We start from the raw sequence: 23,464 nt of genomic DNA, 5'->3' as shown, positions 1-23,464 counted from the left end.
TCATGAAGATCACTGATTGCAGGATTGTTGGGTAGTTACAAAAGATTTTCATCGTCTTTGAGCATCAACAGTCGGATTTGTCAGATGGAATAAATTCCATTTAACAGCCAAGAAAATACCTTCAAATCGTTTTTGGAAATTACAACTTGTCTTGTGGATTTCTTTTTTTTCTTTTAGGGAGTAGGAAAGAAGCAAGAAATTGGTGATGCTGAGAAAGGTAAGGCTTTTTTTTAGTGAAAACACTGACTGAGGAGTTATAAGTACATATTTCATTGATAAGAATATTGTTTGCCATGAAAGATATCACATTTCTGTGACTTCTCTACAGTCATTCATTCAAGGATATTTTTAAATATCCAAGAAGACCGGCTGTGTGAATTATATGATTTAAGAGAAGTTGAGAATGAATAACATTTTCTTCTGTATTGTCCAATATTACGATGAGTTAGGGATTTTATGTTCAGAATACAAAATTGTTCTGGTGAGCTGATGATGAAAGGATTAAGTGATTATTTAGGTTTAACATGTATAAGTTGGCTACATTTGTTACTAAAGCTTGAAAAAAAAAAAAAACATCACAAAAGTGTATTAGTTTAGAATGACTAGAAATTTTAGACAGCTTTGTTGATTCTGTGGCTCTGATTCTTTTGGTTTGTTGTGGTGTCTTGTAGGCCTGTTTGGGCTGAGCATATTCTTTATGCATGACACAATAAATCAATCAAAGTCAAGGAAATACTCTAAACTGAAATGTGGTTCCATCCTATCTTGAGGACTCTGAAGGACAGTGAACAAAAATCCTGTTATTATATTTATTAACACATTTATTGTGATGTGTGTCTTCAGGGGGAATGGGTTTGGGTGGACGTGGGCATCGGGGTCGCCATCGGAGCCAAGGTCAAAGTAACGCCATCGGGTGAGCGATTACTGGTGGACGATGAGGGGAAGGTAAACACTCTTCGCCGGTCACATGGAGGATGTGTGTTGTTCACATTAAACAACATAAAGCAACAGCATTTATTTCAGCTTACGTTCTTGATTGTAGTCCCTCTTTTCACCGCTCACAGGAGAGCAGTTTGTCCCCGGAGGAGGAGGCCTCTCTCAGGATCATGCACCCCACATCAGTAGAAGGGGTGGATGACATGGTCAAACTCGGGGACATGAGCGAGGAGGGCCTCCTGAGGAACCTGCTGCTCAGACACAAGCAAGGCCTCATCTATGTGAGCTACGTGTCTAACACACACACACACACACACACACACACACACACACACACACACACACACACACACACACACACACACACACACACACACACACACACACACACACACACACACACACACACACACACACACACACACACACACACACACACACACACACACTCTGAAGAAAATACTGTTTACATTTTGTCTATTGTGGGGTCCTGTAATGTGAAAAACTACCACCATAAGGATTTAGTGTGTGCTGCTGTGGTTTAGGTTTTGAGATTACTTTCTTTATACTAATATAATAAATATGAATTATGGTACAATATGAAAAAGCTTCATTTTAATTACTCAACAGTATCCAGGTACAGTGAAGAACTTCCTCAGAATATCGAACAGACCTCACTTAAAAGCATTTTCGCTATTTGTTTTACTATGGCGCTACTGGTACTGGAAGTTTGTGGTCAATACTGATATTTAATATTTGAGAGTCTAAAAAAAAAATCTGATAGCAGTTTATGAGCTGACAATAATATTCATCATGATACAGACACCCTACATCTGTTTTTATTTCATATCTCTTAGGTGGTCAAAATCCATTTATCGAGCTCTTTTTTTTTCCTTTTTTTTACCCCACAACAGAAAGCAGTTCTACAAAGTGTTATGTAGCTCATCTAAAATCAAAGGAATGTTTTTTTTTTACTAAAACATTTAACACTCACTCCATCAGCTGAGTGAGACTATGGGATGTCATTCAAATCTTTGGAAAAAGGTATTAAGTGGACTTAATCGCACTACGATTATTTTATGCTTTATTTAAAATTTTATGGTCACCTGAGATTTTTGTGTAAAGTTGTGTGGTTGTCAGATTGTTTTCATTGCTTTAAGAAGTTCCCCTTCATTTCCACTGTATTTGGGTGCAGCAAAAAAATCTCAAGGGTTGATATTTAAAAACCTGTGTAATTAAAAACTAAATTTAACTGTGTGGCCAAACATGATATGTTTTCCCGATTCTTTAGACCTACACAGGTTCAGTGCTGGTGGCAGTCAATCCGTACCGGGACTTTCCGTTATATTCAGAAGACCAGGTGAGACTGCGCACAACAGAGGACTTCATCAACGTTCGTCTGATCTCATAGACGTCACTCAAACTGTGTGCAGGAATCAAGCTCAGTCTTTTAATCAACTATTCCAGTGATGTGCTTCATGCCCGTGTCCTGTTGTCCTGCAGGTGAGGTTGTACCACGGTCGAAAGCTCGGGGAACTCCCACCGCACATCTTTGCCATCGCTGAATCCTGCTACTTCAACATGACACGCCATCTCAGAAACCAGTGCTGCATCATCAGGTTAGAGTGGATTACATGTGAGCTTGTTTGCTGATAGGTTGGTCAGCACCATAAATAATTGATTATTAATATGTTCTGTCTCTGTCAGTGGGGAGTCTGGGGCGGGCAAGACGGAGAGCACTAAACTAATCCTGCAGTACTTGGCAGCGGTCAGTGGGGAGCTCTCTGAACAGCACATTGAGAAGCAGATCCTGGAGTCCAACCCGATCCTAGAAGGTGCTACACCAGCACAGCACAGAGCCGTACATCCATTATACTGTCATACTTTAAAATATGCACCCTTACAGAGTTTTCCGTGTTTTTTAACATGTTTACCACATGGAAAAGTTTTCCACATGTTTTCATATGTAGTAGCACGTTGAGCACATATAGAAAACATGTTGCAAATACACCAACACATTTTCAACAAGTGCAATAATGTGAGTGCTGACAAAGGTTTAGCAATATTGATAAATGTCATCAATACATACAGAACCTGTGTAAAGACGGTACATACACCACACCATCAGAGGAAAAAAGAGGATTGTTCTCTGATGACAGAGCCTTGGCAAAGGCAAAGGGTCAGAATTATTCGCCCTCTTATTTTGAGTTTTTGAGGCATTTTGATCCATTTTATGGACAGTTTTGTCAATAAATTTGCTTTGCTGTGTTATTAATGTGTTTTTTTAAATAAAGGCAGTCATTCTCACCAGACAGGCGATAACGGCCTTTGTCATCCCTTGCAGCTTTTGGAAATGCCAAAACAATCCGCAACGACAACTCCAGCCGCTTTGGGAAATATTTGGAGATCTTCTTCAACAAGGACGGAGTGATTGAAGGCGCCAAGGTGGAGCAGTATCTTCTGGAGAAGTCTCGCGTCTGCCATCAGGTCAGTGCTCTGTCTAAATAAAGATAGTTCTTATCTCTGCAGCGGGTGGGTCTGCACTATAAACCTGTAAAAACACCCAGCACAATCTGTTACGTATGTGTTTAAATCAATATACTGTTACTGTTTTAATCATGTTTGTTGTCTCTATCAGTAATTATACTGAGGAGTTAAAGTTCAGAAGCCATGTGAAACATTATTCCTGTGTTCACTTACACCCACTCGACAGAAAAGTTTCAAATGCCTTCATTTGATTTTTTTTTTTTTTTTTTTTTTTTTTTTTTTTTTCAAATAATGTTTTGTGACAATAATAGTTTGTTTTTCTTCCACAACGTCAGGCCCCTCTGGAGCGAAACTACCACATGTTTTACTGCATGCTGGCAGGAATCACAGCAGAGCAGAGGAAACGTCTCAGCCTCGGGAATGCCAAGGAGTACAATTTCCTTACTAAGGTATTACAATAACTATCTGCAAGTCATTTTATGTATATTGTCCACCTACTGTAGATAATCTATATATTGTCTTTTGTGCACTTCAGGGTGATTGCATTGTGTGTGAAGGCAGGGATGATCTCAAAGACTACAACCGTATTCAATCTGCTCTGAAAATCCTGACCTTCTCCGAAAAGCACTGTCAGGAAATCCTCAAGCTGCTGGCAGCCATACTGCACCTGGGAAACGTCTACTTTGAGGGTGAGGAGACTTTAGTGTTAGAGTATCTCAGTAGTTTCAACTCCTGATAGTGTAGTTTCGTTTATTAAAACCATTGCACATAAACACATCACACAAGTTTAAACCCTTTTTTAAATGTTGAAAACACAAAAAATATGGAAATAAATTTGAGTTTTTAAAAAGTAAAATAGACAGAATTGGAGTCCTGAATCGGTTCATGTGCTCTGCTCAATCTTTCCCTCACATAGTTAAGTTGAAACTGATAGAGTAGATACAAGATTCTTTGTAACTGTTCATTTAGTTTTTTTTAAATGTAAAAAGAAAAGCACGAGGAACAATGTGAAACTTTGGATGTGGAGGATTTGAGCTGTCACACTGAATGGACTTTCCTTTCTTTAATAACTGTTTGTTAAATAGAACAGTCCAGGGATTTTACTGCATACAGTCACCACCCATTCAGAAAAGAAAAATGTGTGATTCAACACAAAATTTAGTAAAAGTAACAATGCTGTAATAAAAAAATACTTCAAAATAAGACTGAAGTAAAAGTGCATGTATTAGCAGCAAGATTGATTTCAAATATCAGAAGTAAGCAGAAAAATATCACCTGTCTGTCTATTATTATCTATGTATTATATGATTTAACGATTATTAGTGTGCGTGTATATCTATATATATGCAGTGTATACCGTAAATTACACTTGTCTATTATGAAATACATAGATAATAATAATACAAAAATATTTTTATAGTAAGTTTCTTTGTTACATCCTACAATTGTATTTAATATTTAGCATGCATTCATGTAAATAAATTCCCAGTAATGAAAAGAGCTTTTCTTTACAGCTGTTGTTGTGTTATTGTTTGTGTTGTTACGTCTGATCATTTTTTCCCATCAGCCAACACCCAAAACAACCTGGAAACCAGTGACATCAGTAAATCAGAACATTTCACCGTTGCAGCATCACTACTGGAGGTACGTTTCCTTGTCTATTAGCAGATAACATGTGTGTATGTATTACATAACATTGGTAAAAAAAAAAAAAAAAAAAAAAAAAAAAAAATTTAAATGTTCATGTCTGCTCTGTGCAGGTAAAGAAGACTTCCCTGGCCACTAGTCTGACCCATCGATCCTTTATGACCAACAGAGAGAGTGTGGTCAAACCCCTCAGCTCCGTACAGGCGTCTGACTGCAGAGACGCCTTCGTCAAGGTAACGAGGTCGAGCCGGTGACAGTAAATCAGAGTTTTATGTGTTTCCTTATTGCATCCTGAACCAGGATGAAAGGAGCACAACCCTGTAAACGTTGCATTTAATAAGGAAGTTCCCCAACAAACCACATCAGCGCATGAGAGGATTTGTAACCTTTGATTGAAGAGAGACTTATTGAGTCACACCAGCAGTTTGTACAGTTACTCAACAGATTTTTAGGGGACAGTTGATCCAGTTTTCCCTGATATTCCTCAATTTAGTTTGACTGATGTGCTTAAAGGACAAAATTTGACCCCATTTTCTTACTTTTCTTTTAGGCAATCTACAACAAGCTGTTCATATGGATTGTTGTGAAAATCAACAATGTCATCTTTAAGAAGATGACCAACAGCCCCAAACCGTCCCACCTGTCCATCGGTCTGCTCGATATCTTTGGCTTTGAGAACTTCAAAACTAACAGGTCAGGAAATCCCTCTGAACATCCAGCATGTACAGAAACCTGACAGCTACATTTAGTCTAATGGGTTCATGCCATCCTTTATTTTACAGCTTTGAGCAGCTTTGCATTAATTTTGCTAATGAGAAGCTGCAGCAGTTCTTCGTGGGCCACATCTTCAAGCTGCAGCAGGATGAGTACCAGAAAGAGGGCATTGCGTGGACTAACATCAAGTTCAGTGACAATCAGAACATCCTGGATCTTCTGGCTGGGAAAGCCTGTAACCTGCTCGCTCTCATTGATGAGGAGACCCATTTTCCAAAGGTACGGTTCTACTGTGGTGCTTCGTAATTGATTGGATTGGATCAATTATTTAAGTATCCATCTTTTGCTCTTACTGTAAAACCTGTTGCAGAAGAGAAATTTGTTTTTAATCCCAATGATGTGTTTGTTTGGTCACAGGGTTCAGACTTCACCATGCTGAACAAAATGAACCAGCAACACAAAGGAAACAAGAACTACGTTCCCTCCAAGAGTGAACACAACACTGACTTTGGGATTCGGCACTTTGCAGGCACGGTTCACTACGACTCCAATGGTACACAAACAAACTCTTTTTTTTAGATTATAACCGATGCATAGTTTTAGGTCATGCAGTAATCTTCTGTTGTTGTTTTTTTCCTGTTAAGGGTTCCTGGAAAAGAACAAAGATGCTGTCAGCGGTGACCTCATCAAGATGATAGACACTTCCACCAATAAGCTGCTGCGCCGGATATTCGAAACCGAGCTTTCAACCAATGGGGTGGCAATTACTAACAACAAGAAGGTCATCATTACGCCCAAGAGCTCTCTACGGGTATGAAAGTAGAACGTCATCTGATCAAGCAGCACACTGCAATAGATTAGCTTCATACTGGTACATATATTTTCTGTTTTCTCAGGTTCGATATTCTTCATTCTTTCCAATACAGCAGAATGATCTCAGCCCACCGGCAGATATTTAAACTTTTTATACAGACAGCAAGATTTGAAGTTGACATTTGTTTTACATTGAGATGCAGTGGACAGGCACACTTAATGACTCCGCTGTGACAGTTGTCGTTGAGTTTATTCCTCTCTCTGTCATCCACGCAGGCACATACTGACAACCGTAAACAAGTGGCGACACTGAGCGGTCAGTTCCGTCAGTCTCTGGACTCCCTCATGAAGGCGCTGTCCGTCTGCCAGCCGTTCTTCATCCGCTGCTTCAAACCCAACAACCACAAGCAGTCTGAGGTGACTGAGCAACGACTCATGCAGCATACAGGGCCACAGCAACACACTACGGCTGCTATGCGTACTGAGCAATCATGATCGATAAACAAATGAGATGAAGGTTGGGACGAAGGTTTACTCCAGGGTGTTGCTGTGACTTTAACTCCCCTTTCTGCATTTAGTTTTTTCTTTTTGACGGAAGAGAACAAAGGGACGTTTCTAATCTTCCTCCCTCCCACCATCACTCTTTGTACTGGATAAATAAAAACCTCTTCCTGTTTTGTGCCATAAACCAACTGAGCAAATTTCCTGGAAAATATAACCTGCTAGCAGACAGTGTGAAGTGCTGACGTAGTAACTGGGGAGCTTTTCGCACCCTTTTAATTCAAAACAATTTATTCTCCTTTTTTGTTATTGTATTTTTTTTTAGCCACTGCAGCATGGCTCAAGAGATGATAGTTTCAGTCTATTGATCGATCCACTACTTTGATCCATATGTAAAGATCTCAGCAGCTATTGAGTGGATTGATTTAAAATTCTGTACATTCATAATCCCGAGAGGATATACTGTATGTGGCGAGTTGTTTTAGTCTTTAGTGTCAACAGCATGTAAACATTTTTACTGCGAAATCTTAACATCTCTCAGCGGGATTAGCACAAATTTGGTGCACACATTCATAGTCCTCAGAGGATGAATCTTAATGACTCTGACGATCCCAAGATTTTTCCAACTCGCCAACATGACATTAACATTTGTTGTTTAAATTAAAAAGTGACTATTACGTGAATTGTAAAAACTGGTGGACAGATTCTAGTAAAAATTTTGCACACATTATTAATTGTTCCCGGATAAATGGAAACAATTGAAAATAAAACCAATTTAAGATTAACCTTATGTGCCCGATTTTTAAATGTGAGCAAATGTGTTCTCCTCCAGGTGTTTGACAGAGAGCTGTGCACGCGTCAGCTGCGCTACTCCGGCATGATAGACACCATCCGCATCCGGAAGCTGGGATATCCCATTCAACACACCTTTGGGGAATTCCTGAAGCGCTACAGGGTGCTCCTGAAGACGACCATCTGTGACCCCAAAACTGTTAAGTCATGATGTAGTCTAAAAATGAATATTTTTGTCTCCTTTTGAGGAATTGTGTCTGTCATTAAATACATGTTTTATCGTCTCTCCAGGAGACACCTGCGGCTTGTTGTGACGCCATCTGCAAGTCAGTGATTGAAGGACAGGACGAGTGGAAAATTGGAAGGAAGAAAATTTTCCTGAAGGTACAGAAAACTCAACCATGTTGTGTCTTAGCTTAAGTCACAAAATGTAATGACAGGATTAACAACATCAGCTGCCACTGGCGAAGCAGAATCAATATAATGATGAGATAGTTAGTTCTGTCTTAGATGGTTGATGTGCTGTTCAATTATTACTAAAATTGACTAGAAGTTGCTTTGGTTTGGGCGATATTAATCTTGGAACAATCTGGAATGTGATCACACATGTTTACCACATGTTGCAACATATGATAACATGGGGGAAATGTATGGGAACGTTTTCACATGGGAATCTATATGGGTTTCACACATTACATCATGAAAATGTTCCAAAACCACATATTTCCCATGGGCAAAATACATTTCACATGTGCACAATCACGTGTATGTTTGCACGTGAAAGTTCCTGTGTTTTTTTTGGTAAGGGTTGAATTTCCTGGACAAATCAAAAAATAGACAATTCTCTTCTTTCACATGATTTCAGGATGCCCATGACGCTGCCCTGGAACAGCTGAGGGAACGAGAACTCAGCAGGGTAGCCGTGGTGATCCAGAGGGTGATGATGGGACACAAAGACAGGTGCAGTTCGATGTGAAGGGAATCAAATTTAATCTTTTCTGGGCAAATATATTTACACATACATAGGAATCTGACTCCATATTTAGTGTCTTTCAAAAACACTTTGGAGAGCTACATACACGTGAGCAGATACAGTACATGGTTGAAGCAGCAGGTCAAACTGTTCTTATAGATTTAATACTAGTGCAAAGATAGAGACTTTATTACCTTATATACATGGAGTCAGTTTCTAAGAAGACTAAAGTGGAAATGAGAACTGAACTGACATTTGAATGAGTCATGGGTACTGTAAATGATCTCCCTCAACATTATCTCTTCTTGTAATAACAGCTATCACAACCACAGATAGCACTTTTTATTGACATGCAGGCAGGCAAATCAGATCAGGTGTTATACAAGAAGAGAGAAAGACACAGTGTATAGATTACTGGCTGATTTGAAGAGAGTGTTAATGCTTTCCTTCACCTCTCTTTCAGAAAGTCTTTTCTGAGGAAGCGCAGGTCAGCCGTGGTGTTGCAGAGGAAGTGGAGAGCTTACAGAGAGGAGAAAGTGCAGAGAAAGGTTTGTTGTTTAATAACTTTTTTACAGACCTCAGAGCTTAGCTGACATAATGCTGCCACCTTGATGTTTCGAGGGAGACTTATGTCAGGTGTGACCTTGTCTTCTGATTCCACTCCTGCTCCAATCAGATTCAGCACGGTTTGCAACGGCTGGCATCAACGATCCGGACTCGAAAGCTGCAGTCACAGTACCAGAGACGGAGAGCAGCCGCACTCACCATACAGACCCAGGCATGTACACGAGCTACCGCAGTTTAACATATGATGTAGTTTTATTGTGTTTCAGCTAAAGAATACAGTAAATGTACAATGTAGTATATTAAAATTGTCTGCTTTATATTCTTTGATAAGAATATAAAATATATCCAAAAAAGTTGGGACACTGTGTAAAATGTTAATAAAAACAAAATGCAATGATTTGCAAATTATGTAAACCCATATTTAATTGCAAATAGACCAAAGACAACCTACAAAATGTTGAAACTGAAAAATGTATTGTTATATGAAAAATATATGCTCAATTTGAATTGTAATGCCAGCCACACGTCTCAAAAAAGTTGGTACAGGGGCAACAGCAGCCCAGACCTGTCACCTATTTCAAAAATTTGGTGCATCATATAACAAAAACTACAACAAAGGAGACCCAGACCTGTTGAGCAGCTGAAATCCTATATCAGAAAATAATTGGGACAACATTTCACTTTCAAAACTACCTCAACTGGTCTCCTCAGTTCCCAGACATTTACAGAGTGTTGTGAAAAAAAAGAGGTGATGCAGCACAGTGGTAAACATGCCCCTGTCCCAACTTTTTTGAGATGTGCTGCTGGCATCAAATTCAAAATAAGCACATATTTTTCATAAAACAATAACATTTCTCATTTTCATCATTTGATATGTTGTCTTTGGTCTATTTGCAATTAAATATGGGTTTACATGATTTGAAAATCATTTATATCGTTTTTATCTAAGTTTTATACAGCATCCCAACTTTTTGGGAAACAGAGCTGTAGAAAATATTCATATATTTTACAAGTGCAAATCTCAAGTATTGTGTTCACAGTGAAGATATTCAGGAAATCCAATTAGTATTAAAAGACATTTCCCATATTAGATGTAGTGTGGTTTCAATGCATGTCATTATTGATTATCAAAAAATGTCATCAGTGTTTTAAAATTTATTTTAAATTGCATTGACTATAGGTACGAGGCTATCAGGCAAGGAGGGACTGGAGGCAAAAGAGAGAGGCGGTCATACTGCTGCAGGCTCACACCAGAGGACTCCTGGCCAGAAAAGCAACTCAAACAGAGAGGAGAAATGTGAGAACTGAAAGTCCAACAAGAAATAGGTTTGTTGTCCTCTGAATATGAACACTTTTTTCATCCTCTCGTTCTCCATCTTCTTTCCAACCTAACCCATCGCAGGCCGCCCTTTTGCGCCGGGAGAAAGAGGCCCAAGAGGAAACGGCTTCACAGATTCAGCGGCGTCTGGAGGAAGTTATCGCGCAAACAGAGCAGGCTGAGGATGAACCAGATGTGCTTTTACGCTGGGAGAAACAGGACGAAGAAGAAACGGCCTCACAGATTCAGCGGCGACTGGAGGAAGTTATCGCGCAAACAGAGCGTGCTGACGATGAAGCGGATTCAGAAGGGAACATTTACGATCTCCTGATCGCACCTCCTGTGATAGTGATCAAAGACCAAACATCAGAACATGAGGTTTCTGGATTCCATCGTGCTGACATGACTAACATTTTGTTTGACAATTTCACTGATATCTAATATGTGATTTAATTCTGTTTTCGCTGTGAAGGATATTCAAACTATTCCAGAGCTGGAAGAGGAAACCTTTGGGACCTCAGAGCCGAAGTTGGCAATCAATACTCCATCCGTACTCTCAATAACCACAACCTCTTCACTGGAAAAGGAAGAGGAAGAGGAAGAGGAAGAGTTTGATGAGTTTGATGTCAACAGTGAAGAGTTTTCATTCCAGAAGTTCAGCATCATTCACTTCCAGGACAGCGCCACCCACACGCACATCACCCAGAGACTCAGGAAGCCCCTTCTGACCCATGATGATGAGGGAGACGCACTGGTGAGAGCACAGAGAGGAATGAGAGGCCGATCTCTCTCACTGTGAACTCCACAGGTTTTGGTCTAACACCTGCTTTCTCCTCTCACTCCTCCAGGCTTGTCTGACCCTATCGTGGCTCATTTTGCGTTTTATGGAGGACATACCAGAACCAAGATCACTGGACTCGATATCTCAGAGGTCGAGCAGCATCTCCCATCATGTGCCTCAAACTCACAGGCAGGGCAGGAGGCTGAGCCACCTGGTGGGACTGGACCAGGTAAACTCCTACAACTCTCTCATTGCCAAAAAAAACAATTAATATCAAACGAGCGTCATTACTTAACCATTAATTATCATGTTAATTCTGAACAGAAAATACTGAGGAAGAACAAGAAAAAGCTCGGAGGTGGAAACAGAAAAGCCTCAACTATTCTTGAGGAGGTTGCTACAATATTTATCATTCAAAAACTTTCTTTACTGATTTATAATGTGTACTGTGTGATAACTATTTGTATTGTTGTCATCGTAACCAGCCGGAGAACCTGACAGAAGACGAGGAGAACCTTTTGATCGGAGAGGGTCCGACACTGGATCGTCCGCTTTCGTCTCTGGAAAAACTGCACATCATCGTTGGCTATGCTATGACCAGACGAGGCATACGGTAAAAAATGTCTTTGAGTGAAAGAACGATATGACATTTCGGCATACACTGAAGATATAATGTTTTTGTTTTTTTTCCTGTTTTTGCCTTCATGCTTCTTTACCTGTGCAGTGATGAGCTCTACTGTCAGATATGTAAGCAGCTGGCGAACAATAGGAACAGGAAGAGCCGTACACTGGGCTGGACTCTCCTCACCATCTGTCTCGGGATCTTCCCTCCGACAGACCTCTTCGTGAAGGTCAGTCCAACAGGAAATCATTCAGTTTGTTTTAAAAAACCTTGTTCCCTTCTTTACTTCAGGATGTAGTTTGAAATCACCTCTAAGGATTAATTCGGCTTTCATCACAAAGAATTGTGAAAAGATGACAAACACAGATACTACTAGTGGTTCACGCCCACACGGTGTGTTGATATGATCATAATAGAAAACTAAGATACGATAAAGCACACTGGCAGAACATGTGATATACAGATGAAGAGAGTTGTGACAAACAACATACAATTATGGAATAAAAACTGAATAAAGCTAAACACTGTATATCTGCATCATCTTCTGTAAACTGATATATGTGTATGTTTGATGCAATACTCAAATGTTCTGTCTGCTTACAATTACCCTTCTGTCATTTGAAGATACAATTCTGTAAAAATAGAAAGATTCTCAGTTGTTATGTATCATTTTATAAAATCCAAATATAAAACAGGCTAAATCACAACTTGTTCTCAAAATCCCCAGATGAGCACTGCTTTGGTTGGCTACAGCACTAACAAACTAAAGTGTCAAATCTAACTTCAATAAGTGGTCAAATTAACCAGTAAAAAATCAAATCAACAACAAAGTTATAACTAGTTTTATCAGAAAAGATGAAGTCATTGCGCCTGTATGAGGAATATCCATCCATCACTGCACTACAACTGCAACTGTTTTCAGTAAATCAAACAGATACCAGGTGTTGTGTTCATTCTGTTGAGATCTTGTTCAGAGGAGGTTTTGATTCCAGGAGACCCACCACACAGTCCATTGAGCCAGATTGCATCAAATTAACTTTCTCCTGTTCTCCTCCGCTCCACAGTATTTGGAGAGTTTCATCAGCAGAGGGCCGATTGGTTACAGAGAACATTGCACTAAGCGCCTGCGTCGTATACTGGCCAACGGAGAAAGAAAAGAGTTGCCGTGCTGGATTGAGCTGCAGGTAAAAATGCAGAGTCAGCTTCAGTCTGAACCTGAGATCACTATTTTATGTTTTAATTTTATATTTTTTTTGTCAGCAACAGGAATTTCTTGGCCAGTATTTGGTTTGGGAAAAAAATAATTTGCTGTATTTCTGTCTCCATGCTGACAGGCTGCCATGTCCAGGGAGCCCATAGATGTGCCTGTGACTCTAATGGACGACCGTAGTGTCAGTGTACATCTGGACTCATGCTCCACCTCAGCTGAAGTCTGCCAAGCTGTGGCCAACCAGATTGATCTCAAAGACACCTACGGATTCTCCCTGTACATGAGCCTCTTTGACAAGGTGAGCAACGGCTTCTTTTTTCAACTCACGCTTGTTTGGTGATTCAGTATCTTCTAAATCTAGTATCTGAATGTTGATGATTCAGTGGTAAAATCCAGTACAGAAATGTTAAGTATAGCCACAGTCATTTAAACCCTTGCTGGTCTTTTGTCTCCAGATGTGGTCTCTGAGCAACTGTGAGAAGCACGTGTTGGATGCAGTGTCTCAGTGCGAGCAGGAGATGAGGAGGCAGGGCAAACAGGAGAAGGACACCCCCTGGAGGCTCTCCATCCGCAAGGAGCTGTTCACACCGTGGCACAACTGCTCCCTGGACCCGGTCAGCACCGACCTCATCTACAGGCAGGTCATCAAGGGAATCAAGTCTGGAGAGTACACCAGCGAGAAGGTGAGGGTCTGGAGGGAAACGGCTCGCTTTGTTTACTTATGGAAGACGACATTTGTCTAGTTTTGTGGTGGAATTTTCTCTCATCTGAGGAAAAAGAATAAAACTGCCACTCCTTTTAAAGTTGCAGTGTCACAGCAAATAGTTATGCTCAGTATCAAATTCTTCCTCTTAGCAGCCTCTGCCAAGCTCGCATCCCACCATGTTGCCCAGGTTGGTTAAGACCAACTAAACTGCCTCTCAGTCTGAGTAGTGGCCCGTGAATAATGAGTTTTGTAGCATTTTGAAATTACCACCTAACTTTGCAGTTCCCTTAGATTTACAGGGCATTTAAATGTCTTTCAGCAAACAGCAGACAGACAAGGTTGGCAACTAGCTGGTGTAAATAATAGCAGAATATATTAGAGCCAAAGAGTTGGAAGAGTTGGAGGAACTAAACTACAAGAGGAGTGAAAAATAGAGTTACATTCAACAGATGGATACACGACCGCAGAAATGTGTGTTAATGTTGCTCCATGTGTGCAAGACGTGTAAACAGACAACTATCTCCTCACAATTTTTCTATATCAACTTAAAAGGTGTAAGTGTACTGTTTACATCTTGTTCCCTTACAGAAAAACACAGGAATTGCACATGTAAAAAGCACAAACAGAACATTTCCATGGTGTAATGTGTGAAGCCCATGTAGATTTTCCCCATATTTTCCCCATGTTATTATATGATGCAACACGTGATCAACATGTATCATACTTGTGATCACATGTTTCCCATGTGGAAAACATTAGTCGTGTGTTTTCTCTGTAACGGTTCCCTCCACCCTTAAGTTTCTTATAGCAAAATGGATACGAATATTTTAAGTTGTTCTTTGGTTTTGCTTAAAACAAAATGAAAATGATCTAATATTTGTCCTGGACTTACTGTATGCTGTATTTTTGTATTTACCTAGAGCTGCAACAATTGGTTTATTGAAAGAAAATACATCAGTAAAGAGTTTGAAAATCGATTAAGTGATTTTTTCAGTTCATGTAAAAAAATTGGATTTTCAAATGAGAGAATTTTCTGGTTATTGTTGTCTTACATAACAATAAAGTAAGACAGACAGAACAATACATTTAGTAGCATCATCTTGTGCCCAAAGACACTGCAATTGGCATTTTTAGTTTTTAAGTGTTTTAAAGACAAATCACGTAATTGATTGAGATCCAGAATTTCCTACTTGTTGTCAGTTTTAAAGCACCATGTCTCATGCAGCATGTTAAATCATGTCAGTGTCCAATCCAAAACAAACAGATAAATAAATAAATCAGCTTGTGTAAACTATGTCCAGCAAATCTGTATTGCTTCTCCCAGGAAGATGAATACGTCCAGCTGGCAGCGAAGCACTATTACATCCAGTATGGCGCGGAATATAACAAAGAGAACGTCCAGAAGGTGGTAAATGAGTGCATCGCCACACAACTTATCGAGAGCAGATCCATGACAAAATGGATCCAGCTCATCAGCTCAGCACACTTACAGGTAAACAACAACAGATACTGTGTGTCTTTTATTAGCAAATCTAGATTCTGAATCAAGTTGGATTTGTTCGTGCCATGTCTTCTGCTTTAATCCATTCACTCCTCAGAATCTCTTCCAGTGTTAATTTTATCATTATTGCTTAGTGTTCACTTATTTCCAGTTTCATTTCAGCATCAAAATCAAAAAGACAGTAATGGTTTCTCTTACCTCCTTATCTTTCAGGGTCCGTATGTCAAAGGGAATCAGAGTGAAGACAGCGTTAAAGGAGAACTGGTCGACAGCGCTCGACAGAAATGGCCCCTCGAGTTCTCAAAGTTTTACGAAGTTACAATGACGTCAGGTCAGTCAACATACAGGCGGAGGTTGTGATAGATGGATAAATGTGCCATAGATCCCTGAGCCTGTGTGACCTAAAATTGCTTCACTTTTATTCCGACTGCAGCATGGCAGCTTATTGCAGCTGCGTTTCACCATATGATATAATAATATGTGAACAGTGTCTTACCATACATTCTGCTGTATCCCTGTAAGATTCGTGCACTCCAACAAACACTTGCACTCCTATGTTACATTACATTACATTTAATTTAGCTGACGCTTTTATCCAAAGCGACTTACAATAAGTGCATTTCAACCATGAGGGTACAAAACCCAGAACAACAGGAATCAAGAAAATACAATTTCTTCAAGAAAGCCAAACTACAAAGTGCTATCAGTAAGTGTCATTTTAAGTGCTGCTAAAGTTCTCATGTTCAAGGTAAAATGTGTGTCCACAGGACCTCCTCTGCCCAAAAGCAGGTTTGTTGCGGCTGTAAACTGGACCGGCATCTTCTTCATGGAAGGAAGAGACAAAAGACTCCTGGAGATTTCTTACCTGGAGGTAAAGGGAGTCCACAAGACGAGGTACGGGTTGCTATTTCTTTAAAATTATTCCTTCAACTTACTCCCTTGCAAAGTATCTTTCATTGTGCTTTTAAAAAAAAAAAGTGGCTGAAATAAGACTCTGCTTACTGTGATGTGTTTAGTGACACCCACTTGAGTGCTCAGTCTCTGACTCTCAACACAATGAGAGGAAAGTTTGTCCTGAATTGTGCGGAGGCTGCGGACACCGCTGCACTGATAGAGACCAATGTTGAAGGGCTGAGGCAGCGTTCAGAGTACGCACTGATTCAGCACGATGTCAGTAAACCAGGTAAAGAACGTGTACAGTATACAGCAGGTTAATAAACTCACACAGACCACATGACTCAGGCCTTTCTGCCGCCTCTCTCGCTTCCACAGACAACCCCACCTTCCTGGTTTGTAAACGAGGTGACCTGCTGCTGGTGGATAAAGATGCTAGATTTTCACCTGATGAGAGACAGATCAGAGCAACCAACCAGCGCACCAGCAGCACCGGGGTAGTCTACAAGGATTCACTGCAGTTCCTGCCAACCCTTAGCAGACCCAATGACGACTTCCTGGTAGAGTTACCTTTACTTCTTTGTTTGTTTTTTTATTTCCCCTCAAGATGTCCTTTATGGCTGTCCTTTATGTGTGTGTGTGTGTGTGTGTGTGTGTGTGTGTGTGTGTGTGTGTGTGTGTGTGTGTGTGTGTGTGTGTGGTGTAATAGCTCCAAATATAACCAGGCAACTAAGTTGACATTTGAACAGAATAAATATGACATTAATCAAACCCACAGAAGGCTGCAGATATACACAGACATTAAACTGTTACATTGTGAGCATTCAAGTCTATGTAGTAATGGATCCACAAATATGTTGTTTTATGTGCGGACCCCTCTTGTGGTGTAACTGATAAACTGCTTCTAACCTTTCAGGAGCAGCTCAGTTCAAGCCAGATGAGACAATCAGTGACGAAAAATTTCCCCCAGGGAGAAGAAACTGTGGCCCCTGTATCTATAAAAGAGTTTGCATTTGAACATTTCAGGTAATAATAAACCAATTTACAAAATGGCAAAGAGTTTGACTATAAATTTGCTGTGTACTGCAAATAAAGCAGTAGAGATGAAGAGCTTATTCAAAGAAAGATGTCATAAAAAGTCTTTCTAAATTTCATAAGTGCAATGTTCACCAAAAAAAAAAGAATAATAATGAAGAAAGCGGAAGCATTTCACTGATCTGCTCACACTGTGTCTCCTTCCTGTCACAGACCCCCAGCTAAAGATGTCGGTCGGCAGGGTGCATCCAAAGGGGTCAGCAGGGAGAGACTGTGGGTCTGTTCCAAAGAACCTCTCAGACAGCCGCTCTTGAAGAATCTGGTGCGCAACTCTGACCTCAGCTACCACGCCTGCGCTGCCTTCACTGATATCCTTTCAGAAATATACTTTCCTTTTGTACATGAGGGCAATTTCTTCACAAATGTTATCTGCATTTGAGGATTGTTGAGATACTTTATGATAATTCCAAAATTTGGCATAAAGGAAATTATTCTATTGACTCGGATTGACACATATTTAGGAAAAAGAGAGAATTTAGTGACCTAAAAAGCACAGTATTGTCTTGTCTGTAAACGGTAGATTTAAAGAAAACAGCCCTTCTGCCTTGAGTAGATAAAAGGCCCATGTGTGATACAGGCCCTGGTCTAATTTTAAAACAGTTTGTGTGAGTCCTTAACCCTGGCTTCTACCTATCATGAAGTATATGGGCGACTACCCCATCAAACAGATACGCAGTCCTATAGAACTGACCGACCAGATCTTTGGTCCGGCCACACAACATGAAGCGCTGCAGAATGAAATCTACTGCCAGATTATGAGACAGATGACCAGCAACAACAACAGGTGCTCCTTCAGTTTGTACACATGCAGTGAAAATAAAATCAATGGATAACATGTCTAACCTGCTATCCTCTTTTTCCTCTTGCTCTCAGGTTGAGTATGGAGCGAGGGTGGCAGCTGATGTGGCTGTGTACAGGCTTGTTCCCGCCCGGTCAGACTTTGGTGAAATACACTCAGCGCTTCCTGGAGTCGCGGCCCAGAGACCCGCTGTCTGCCGGCTGCCTGCAGCGACTGCAGGACATTTGCAGGTCAGGCTGGAGAGAGAAACTGTTAGAAATGATAGATCACATGTGATGGCATGACAACAAATCATGACTCTCTGAAACGTCAAAAACTGGTATTCTATATAGAGGTAAAAATGATGCTGTCAACTGATTGTAAATAGTGATAAAATGTATAATTCTATTTATTGATATTACTTAAAAGGAATACTCCAATGATTTATTATTGACGCTTCACTTTAAATTTGCTGCACTGCAGAGTGAGAGATTAAAAAAGAAAAGTTAAGATTGAAACAGTTTACTTTTGGTCCCTTGTTGAGTAAATGCTGGCGACTACGAGTACCATAATGCAACTGTTATTTTTAAGTTGAGAAGTACAAGTGAACTACACTTTACTTGTAACATTGGTTGAGACGCCCCTTTAAGTTAAAAGTTGGAAACTGTAGTAATCTCAACTATTTTGCACCTTAAAAATCTATGCAATGTATATTTTGAAAAAGCAGTACATAGTGCTTGGTAAACATGCTAGTTTATGTCTAGGATGTATGTGTGGGAGAATCTACAGTAGCACCATAAGGCCCTCTCCAGAGGCAGTTTGTGGTTTGTCCCTTCTGAGCTACTGTAGATAGATAGTGGTGCAACATGTAGATATGAAGGGCTCTTTCTAAGGTAATGGAAACACAACTATTCTTAGTTTCTTATGATTATACAATGCTGAAAACATATTAATGAATATTTTATTCCTTTTCTTCCCATATGTCTTCTGAAATCTTACACACTGAACCTCTAAACCACCGACTCACCTCTTAATGAACATAATTCGAATCCACGTTAATTATTACAAAAAAATCTTGCAGTCATTCTAAGCCAGCTGCTGTATTCTGAAATTTCAGCTTTTCAGATATATGTATTTTGTCAGGGTGTGTACATCCAATAAATTAACCTGAGTGCTTTGTACTCTCAGTAAGGTGCCGAGGAAGCTTCCTCCGCATCTGGCAGAGGTGGACGCCATCCAACAGAACAGCACGAAGATCTTCCACAAAGTCCACTTCCCGAATTACACAGATGATGTAAGACACAATGCTCTTCTGTAAATCTTTACCCTGCAGACTGAGCACTGTTTTAACACTTTATCAGCTGATTATGTCATTGATATTAACTGGCAGTTTGTTTTTTTCTTTATATTGCATCGAATTCTTTTTTTTTTATTCTTTTTTTTTTCTTTTTTTTTTTTATAGTTTTCTTGTTGGTATCCATCCTTTATGTGTACAGAAACATCAGCATGCACAATGTCCAGAGCATTGTCAACATGTGGATCTAAAATTCAGTTTGACATTTTGAAAACTGGACTAAACTATTTAAACTAAAACATTTATATCACTTCTATATGTGACTCAAGAGTCAACCTTCTTCTAACTTTTTGCCAGAAAGCAAAGAAGTGAATTTCCCTAAATGTCACATTATTCCTTTAAGTTAGATCTTATGCCACATGATTTTTTTTATTTTTTTTATTTCTTGCTGTTGTGCAGATCTTCGAGGTGACATCAACAACCACAATCAAAGAGCTGAGCTGGAGCATCGCCTCTGAGCTCAATCTGGACTCAGCGGACGGATATGGCCTTTACCTGAAAACACCAAACAAGGTGGGGTTTGTTTGTGAGCTCCTACTTTATAGCCAGTCGTTATACAGTCATGTGACAGAAAAGATGAAAATGTAATGAGATGTATAGATTTCCCTGTGATGTAAGGGGATGTATTGTGTTTTGGTTTTTACACAATATGACCACAATGTGATGACGATCTGTCTTAAATTACTTAATTTCTCATTTTAATAAATACTGACTGGGATATTATTAAAGGACACACAATAGTGACATCTTTCCTGTTTCTGTGTTGATGTTATTCTGTGCTTAATTCTTAGATCACGAACATGAATGAGGAGAAATATTTCTTTGACAGTCTGAGGCAGACTACAGCCACCCCTAAAAAAGTAAAGCGAGGAAAAGAAGGTAGTAATGCATCGTGCTGACTCCTTCAGTTTTTATATGTCAGTGCCTCTCCATGATTATAACTCAAGTGTTGCTTCTCAGCCATTCAGGCCAACATGCCGTGCCTGGTGATCTTCAAGAGGAAGCTCTGGTTCAATGTGAACCCGGGCAAAAACCTGGTCGCAGATCTAACTTTCCATTTCCCGCAGGTACCTTTTCTCACAGTCACACTTTTCATTCTGCTGGACTTAAGTCATGTTCAAGATGCAGAACTGTCATGACTCTCTGTTTTGCTTTAATGTAGGAGATGCCCAAGTACCTGCGTGGATACCACACTTGTACCAAAGAAGACATGATGAGCCTGGGTGGGCTGCTGTTCAGAGTCCAAGTGGACTCGGACAGGTCGCAGTTTGTCATGATCCCCAAAATGCTGAAGGAGCTGGTTCCTGCGGACCAGATACAAATCATGTCTCCTGAAGAGTGGAAGAAGGTAAAAGGATGAAATGCACAGAAAGGAACTGAAACTGAAGAGAAACCAGCTGCAGTGTCAGAGATGACCTCTGAGTATTCTTCTTCTCCTGTGTTTTTTTGTCTCACTCGCAGCACATCGTCTCCTCGTACAACAAGCAGAGCGGCATCACGGTGCAAGAGGCCAAAATTGCCTTCCTGAAGACAATTTCAAGTTGGCCGACGTTTGGCTGTGCATTCTTCGAAGTGAAAGTGAGTTAGCGGGATGAAGTGACAGCCGCACCGTCAGACGACATTTTGAGCAAATTCATATTTCGTATTATGTCATTTGCAGCAAACGTGTGAATCCAGCTACCCATCTACACTTTTGGTAGCCATCAGCAAGCAAGGTGTCAGCTTCATAGTCCCAAAAACAAAGGTATGTGCAATAACCAGCCTTATATTATGTTTATTATTTTGTATTCTGTTACTCATTTCTGTCAGGATACTTTTTGTGCTGTCTGGTAGTAAAGAATTACATCTTCATTCTTGTCTGTCACATTTCATCTCAGTTTATTGCACTTTTATTTGAGCCTTTTATGGTTTCATTGGTAAGAAATTATGGTATATTAATGGGACGTAATTACACTGTAATGACAACCCTTTAGGAGCTGCTGGTCATGCACCCGTTCAGCCGCATCACTGAGTACAACAGCAGCGGTAACATGTTCGAGATGGCCATCGGCACCCTGGTGAGGGGAAACGACTTTGTCTGTGAAACAGAACAGGTGAGATGTGTTTTACATGGTTTTTTATATATACAGTTCAAATGCGTCTTTCAGAACAATCTAATACGTTATTGTGTAAATCGTCCACATGTAGTAATGAGCCCATCTTACAGCAGTGATTTTTAAATGTCTAACAAAGGTGTCCCATTTCCTCCGTTTTCAGGCTGACAAAATGGTGGACCTTCTTAATTCGTACTTCAGCATGTATGAGGGGCTGAAGCGAGCCTTTGTACCAAAGAACGACATGTTTTCATGAGGCTGCAGTGGCAAAATAACAGACCTAACTAATGTGATTAATACACACTCATGCGCAATATCTTTACATGAATGTATTTATATTATTTGATGACAAATAACTCTCGCTAATGCCGGTTGCTTTAACTAAAAAGGATATTGATAATTCAAACCTCTGATTTTCATTTGTATTGTCTTGATTACACTTCACAACTTTTACTCTTGCAAGTATTGTTGTATTCAGGTATTAGATTCATGTAAATTTGCTGCAATTAAACTTTACTGTGAGCAACTTGTTTTAAGTGATTTTTTTTCTATAACTATTATAGTAAATTACATTTCTCTCCACTGATTCTATTAAAACAGGTTTTTATTTGTTTTTAAGCCTCATAACTCTCAAAATGAAAAATTCAACCTTTTTATTTCCAGCAAACACAGTCTTTTCCATGTGTTCCAGATACAGATGCACAGAGATATACATTTAAATTGCACCCTTCTCTTCATCATTAGCCCCACAGTGGCATTTATATTCAATTCAACACAATTCAATCACCATTTATATAACAGAAGTCATCTCAGGGCGCTTAACATAGTAAAGTCCCTATATCAGAACCATACAACATAATACGTACATACACATTATAACTTTACATGGAAGTGTGGTGCATTTTCCTTCTTATTTTCTGGCTTTACAATGACACTGTTATAATAACCCTCTTTATGTTTTTATTTGGAGATATGAAATGCATGTTAACAAACCGTTACATTTACATGCTTTGTTGTGTAATGCACCCACAGAAGTGTGCTCACGTGCGTGGTTTTACCTGGAAGTGAAAAGACGTTCCTCCAGCTCCAGCCAACTCCACACATTTGTGATTGACATTTCTTTTTGATTTTTCCCAGATAATACATACAATTAAGTTATGTTGACATATTTGTACTCAATGATGAGTACATATGTTCATATACATATTTGAAAACAATAGGCTGAGTGTCATGACCGGTCAGCCAGCTTAGCTCTTTGATGCTGATCTGTGCTGTTTAACGGGATGTTGGTAACTAGAATGGGAGTTTCCCTCTGAATGGGGATTTTCCTACAGTCTCAACAATGAGTTTTGCCAGGCTGACTGTTAATGTCTATTACACTACATTTGCAGAAGTGGAGTAAGTTTTCTTGTGCTGTTAGCAGCAAACAAACAACTGAGCCAGATGGAGGAGCAGAAGTCATTTTCATAGCAGACAGTTGATAGCAAGAACTGCACAGGAGTCATTATGAATAGTAATCACAATAATGTACAATGTATAGTATTTAGCTTCTCTGTGAAGAAAGACGGTTAGGGGTGATCTCATACTGGATATTAAAACACTAATGTTAATAGTTACATTTTTGTAAACTGAGGATAATTATAGAATAACAATCACATTTATGAACATGTTCTGTGCTAGAG

General features: G+C 39.7%; 1 protein-coding gene across 1 annotated transcript; it reads left to right on the top strand.

Moving 5' to 3' along the window:
- Nucleotides 1-205: 205 nt before the first annotated feature.
- Nucleotides 206-22,052, top strand: LOC138207273 (unconventional myosin-VIIa-like). The gene is made up of 49 exons (XM_069164389.1): nt 206-217; nt 844-945; nt 1,065-1,217; nt 2,228-2,296; nt 2,440-2,555; nt 2,644-2,771; nt 3,281-3,423; nt 3,759-3,872; nt 3,959-4,112; nt 4,991-5,067; nt 5,184-5,303; nt 5,621-5,763; nt 5,853-6,063; nt 6,202-6,337; nt 6,429-6,595; nt 6,874-7,014; nt 7,931-8,089; nt 8,182-8,274; nt 8,756-8,850; nt 9,327-9,411; nt 9,540-9,641; nt 10,611-10,760; nt 10,869-11,096; nt 11,221-11,502; nt 11,597-11,758; nt 11,854-11,922; nt 12,015-12,142; nt 12,254-12,380; nt 13,216-13,335; nt 13,486-13,659; nt 13,817-14,044; nt 15,392-15,559; nt 15,782-15,899; nt 16,336-16,462; nt 16,585-16,751; nt 16,841-17,022; nt 17,379-17,488; nt 17,711-17,865; nt 18,188-18,341; nt 18,431-18,586; nt 19,524-19,629; nt 20,089-20,202; nt 20,481-20,568; nt 20,650-20,756; nt 20,852-21,037; nt 21,151-21,267; nt 21,350-21,433; nt 21,663-21,782; nt 21,946-22,052. The coding sequence occupies exons 1-49, from the start codon at nt 206-208 to the stop codon at nt 22,036-22,038; spliced, it is 6,540 nt and encodes a 2,179-aa protein (XP_069020490.1). The 3' UTR covers nt 22,039-22,052.
- The last annotated feature ends 1,412 nt before the right edge of the window (nt 22,053-23,464 follow it).

Source organism: Embiotoca jacksoni, unplaced genomic scaffold, assembly GCF_022577435.1.
Source record: "Embiotoca jacksoni isolate LCO1_2020_lvr unplaced genomic scaffold, fEmbJac1.0.p SCAF_31, whole genome shotgun sequence".
Taxonomy (NCBI): domain Eukaryota; kingdom Metazoa; phylum Chordata; class Actinopteri; family Embiotocidae; genus Embiotoca; species Embiotoca jacksoni.
Note: the sequence above shows the minus strand (reverse complement) of the source record. Positions and strands in the feature narration are given on the sequence as shown.

Bases quoted from the DNA above. Each gene is read 5' to 3' on its own strand.
- LOC138207273 (XM_069164389.1), top strand. The intron at 2,772-3,280 runs GTGCTACACCAG...CATCCCTTGCAG, and splicing joins GTCCAACCCGATCCTAGAAG to CTTTTGGAAATGCCAAAACA. The intron at 12,381-13,215 runs GTCAGTCCAACA...TCCGCTCCACAG, and splicing joins CGACAGACCTCTTCGTGAAG to TATTTGGAGAGTTTCATCAG.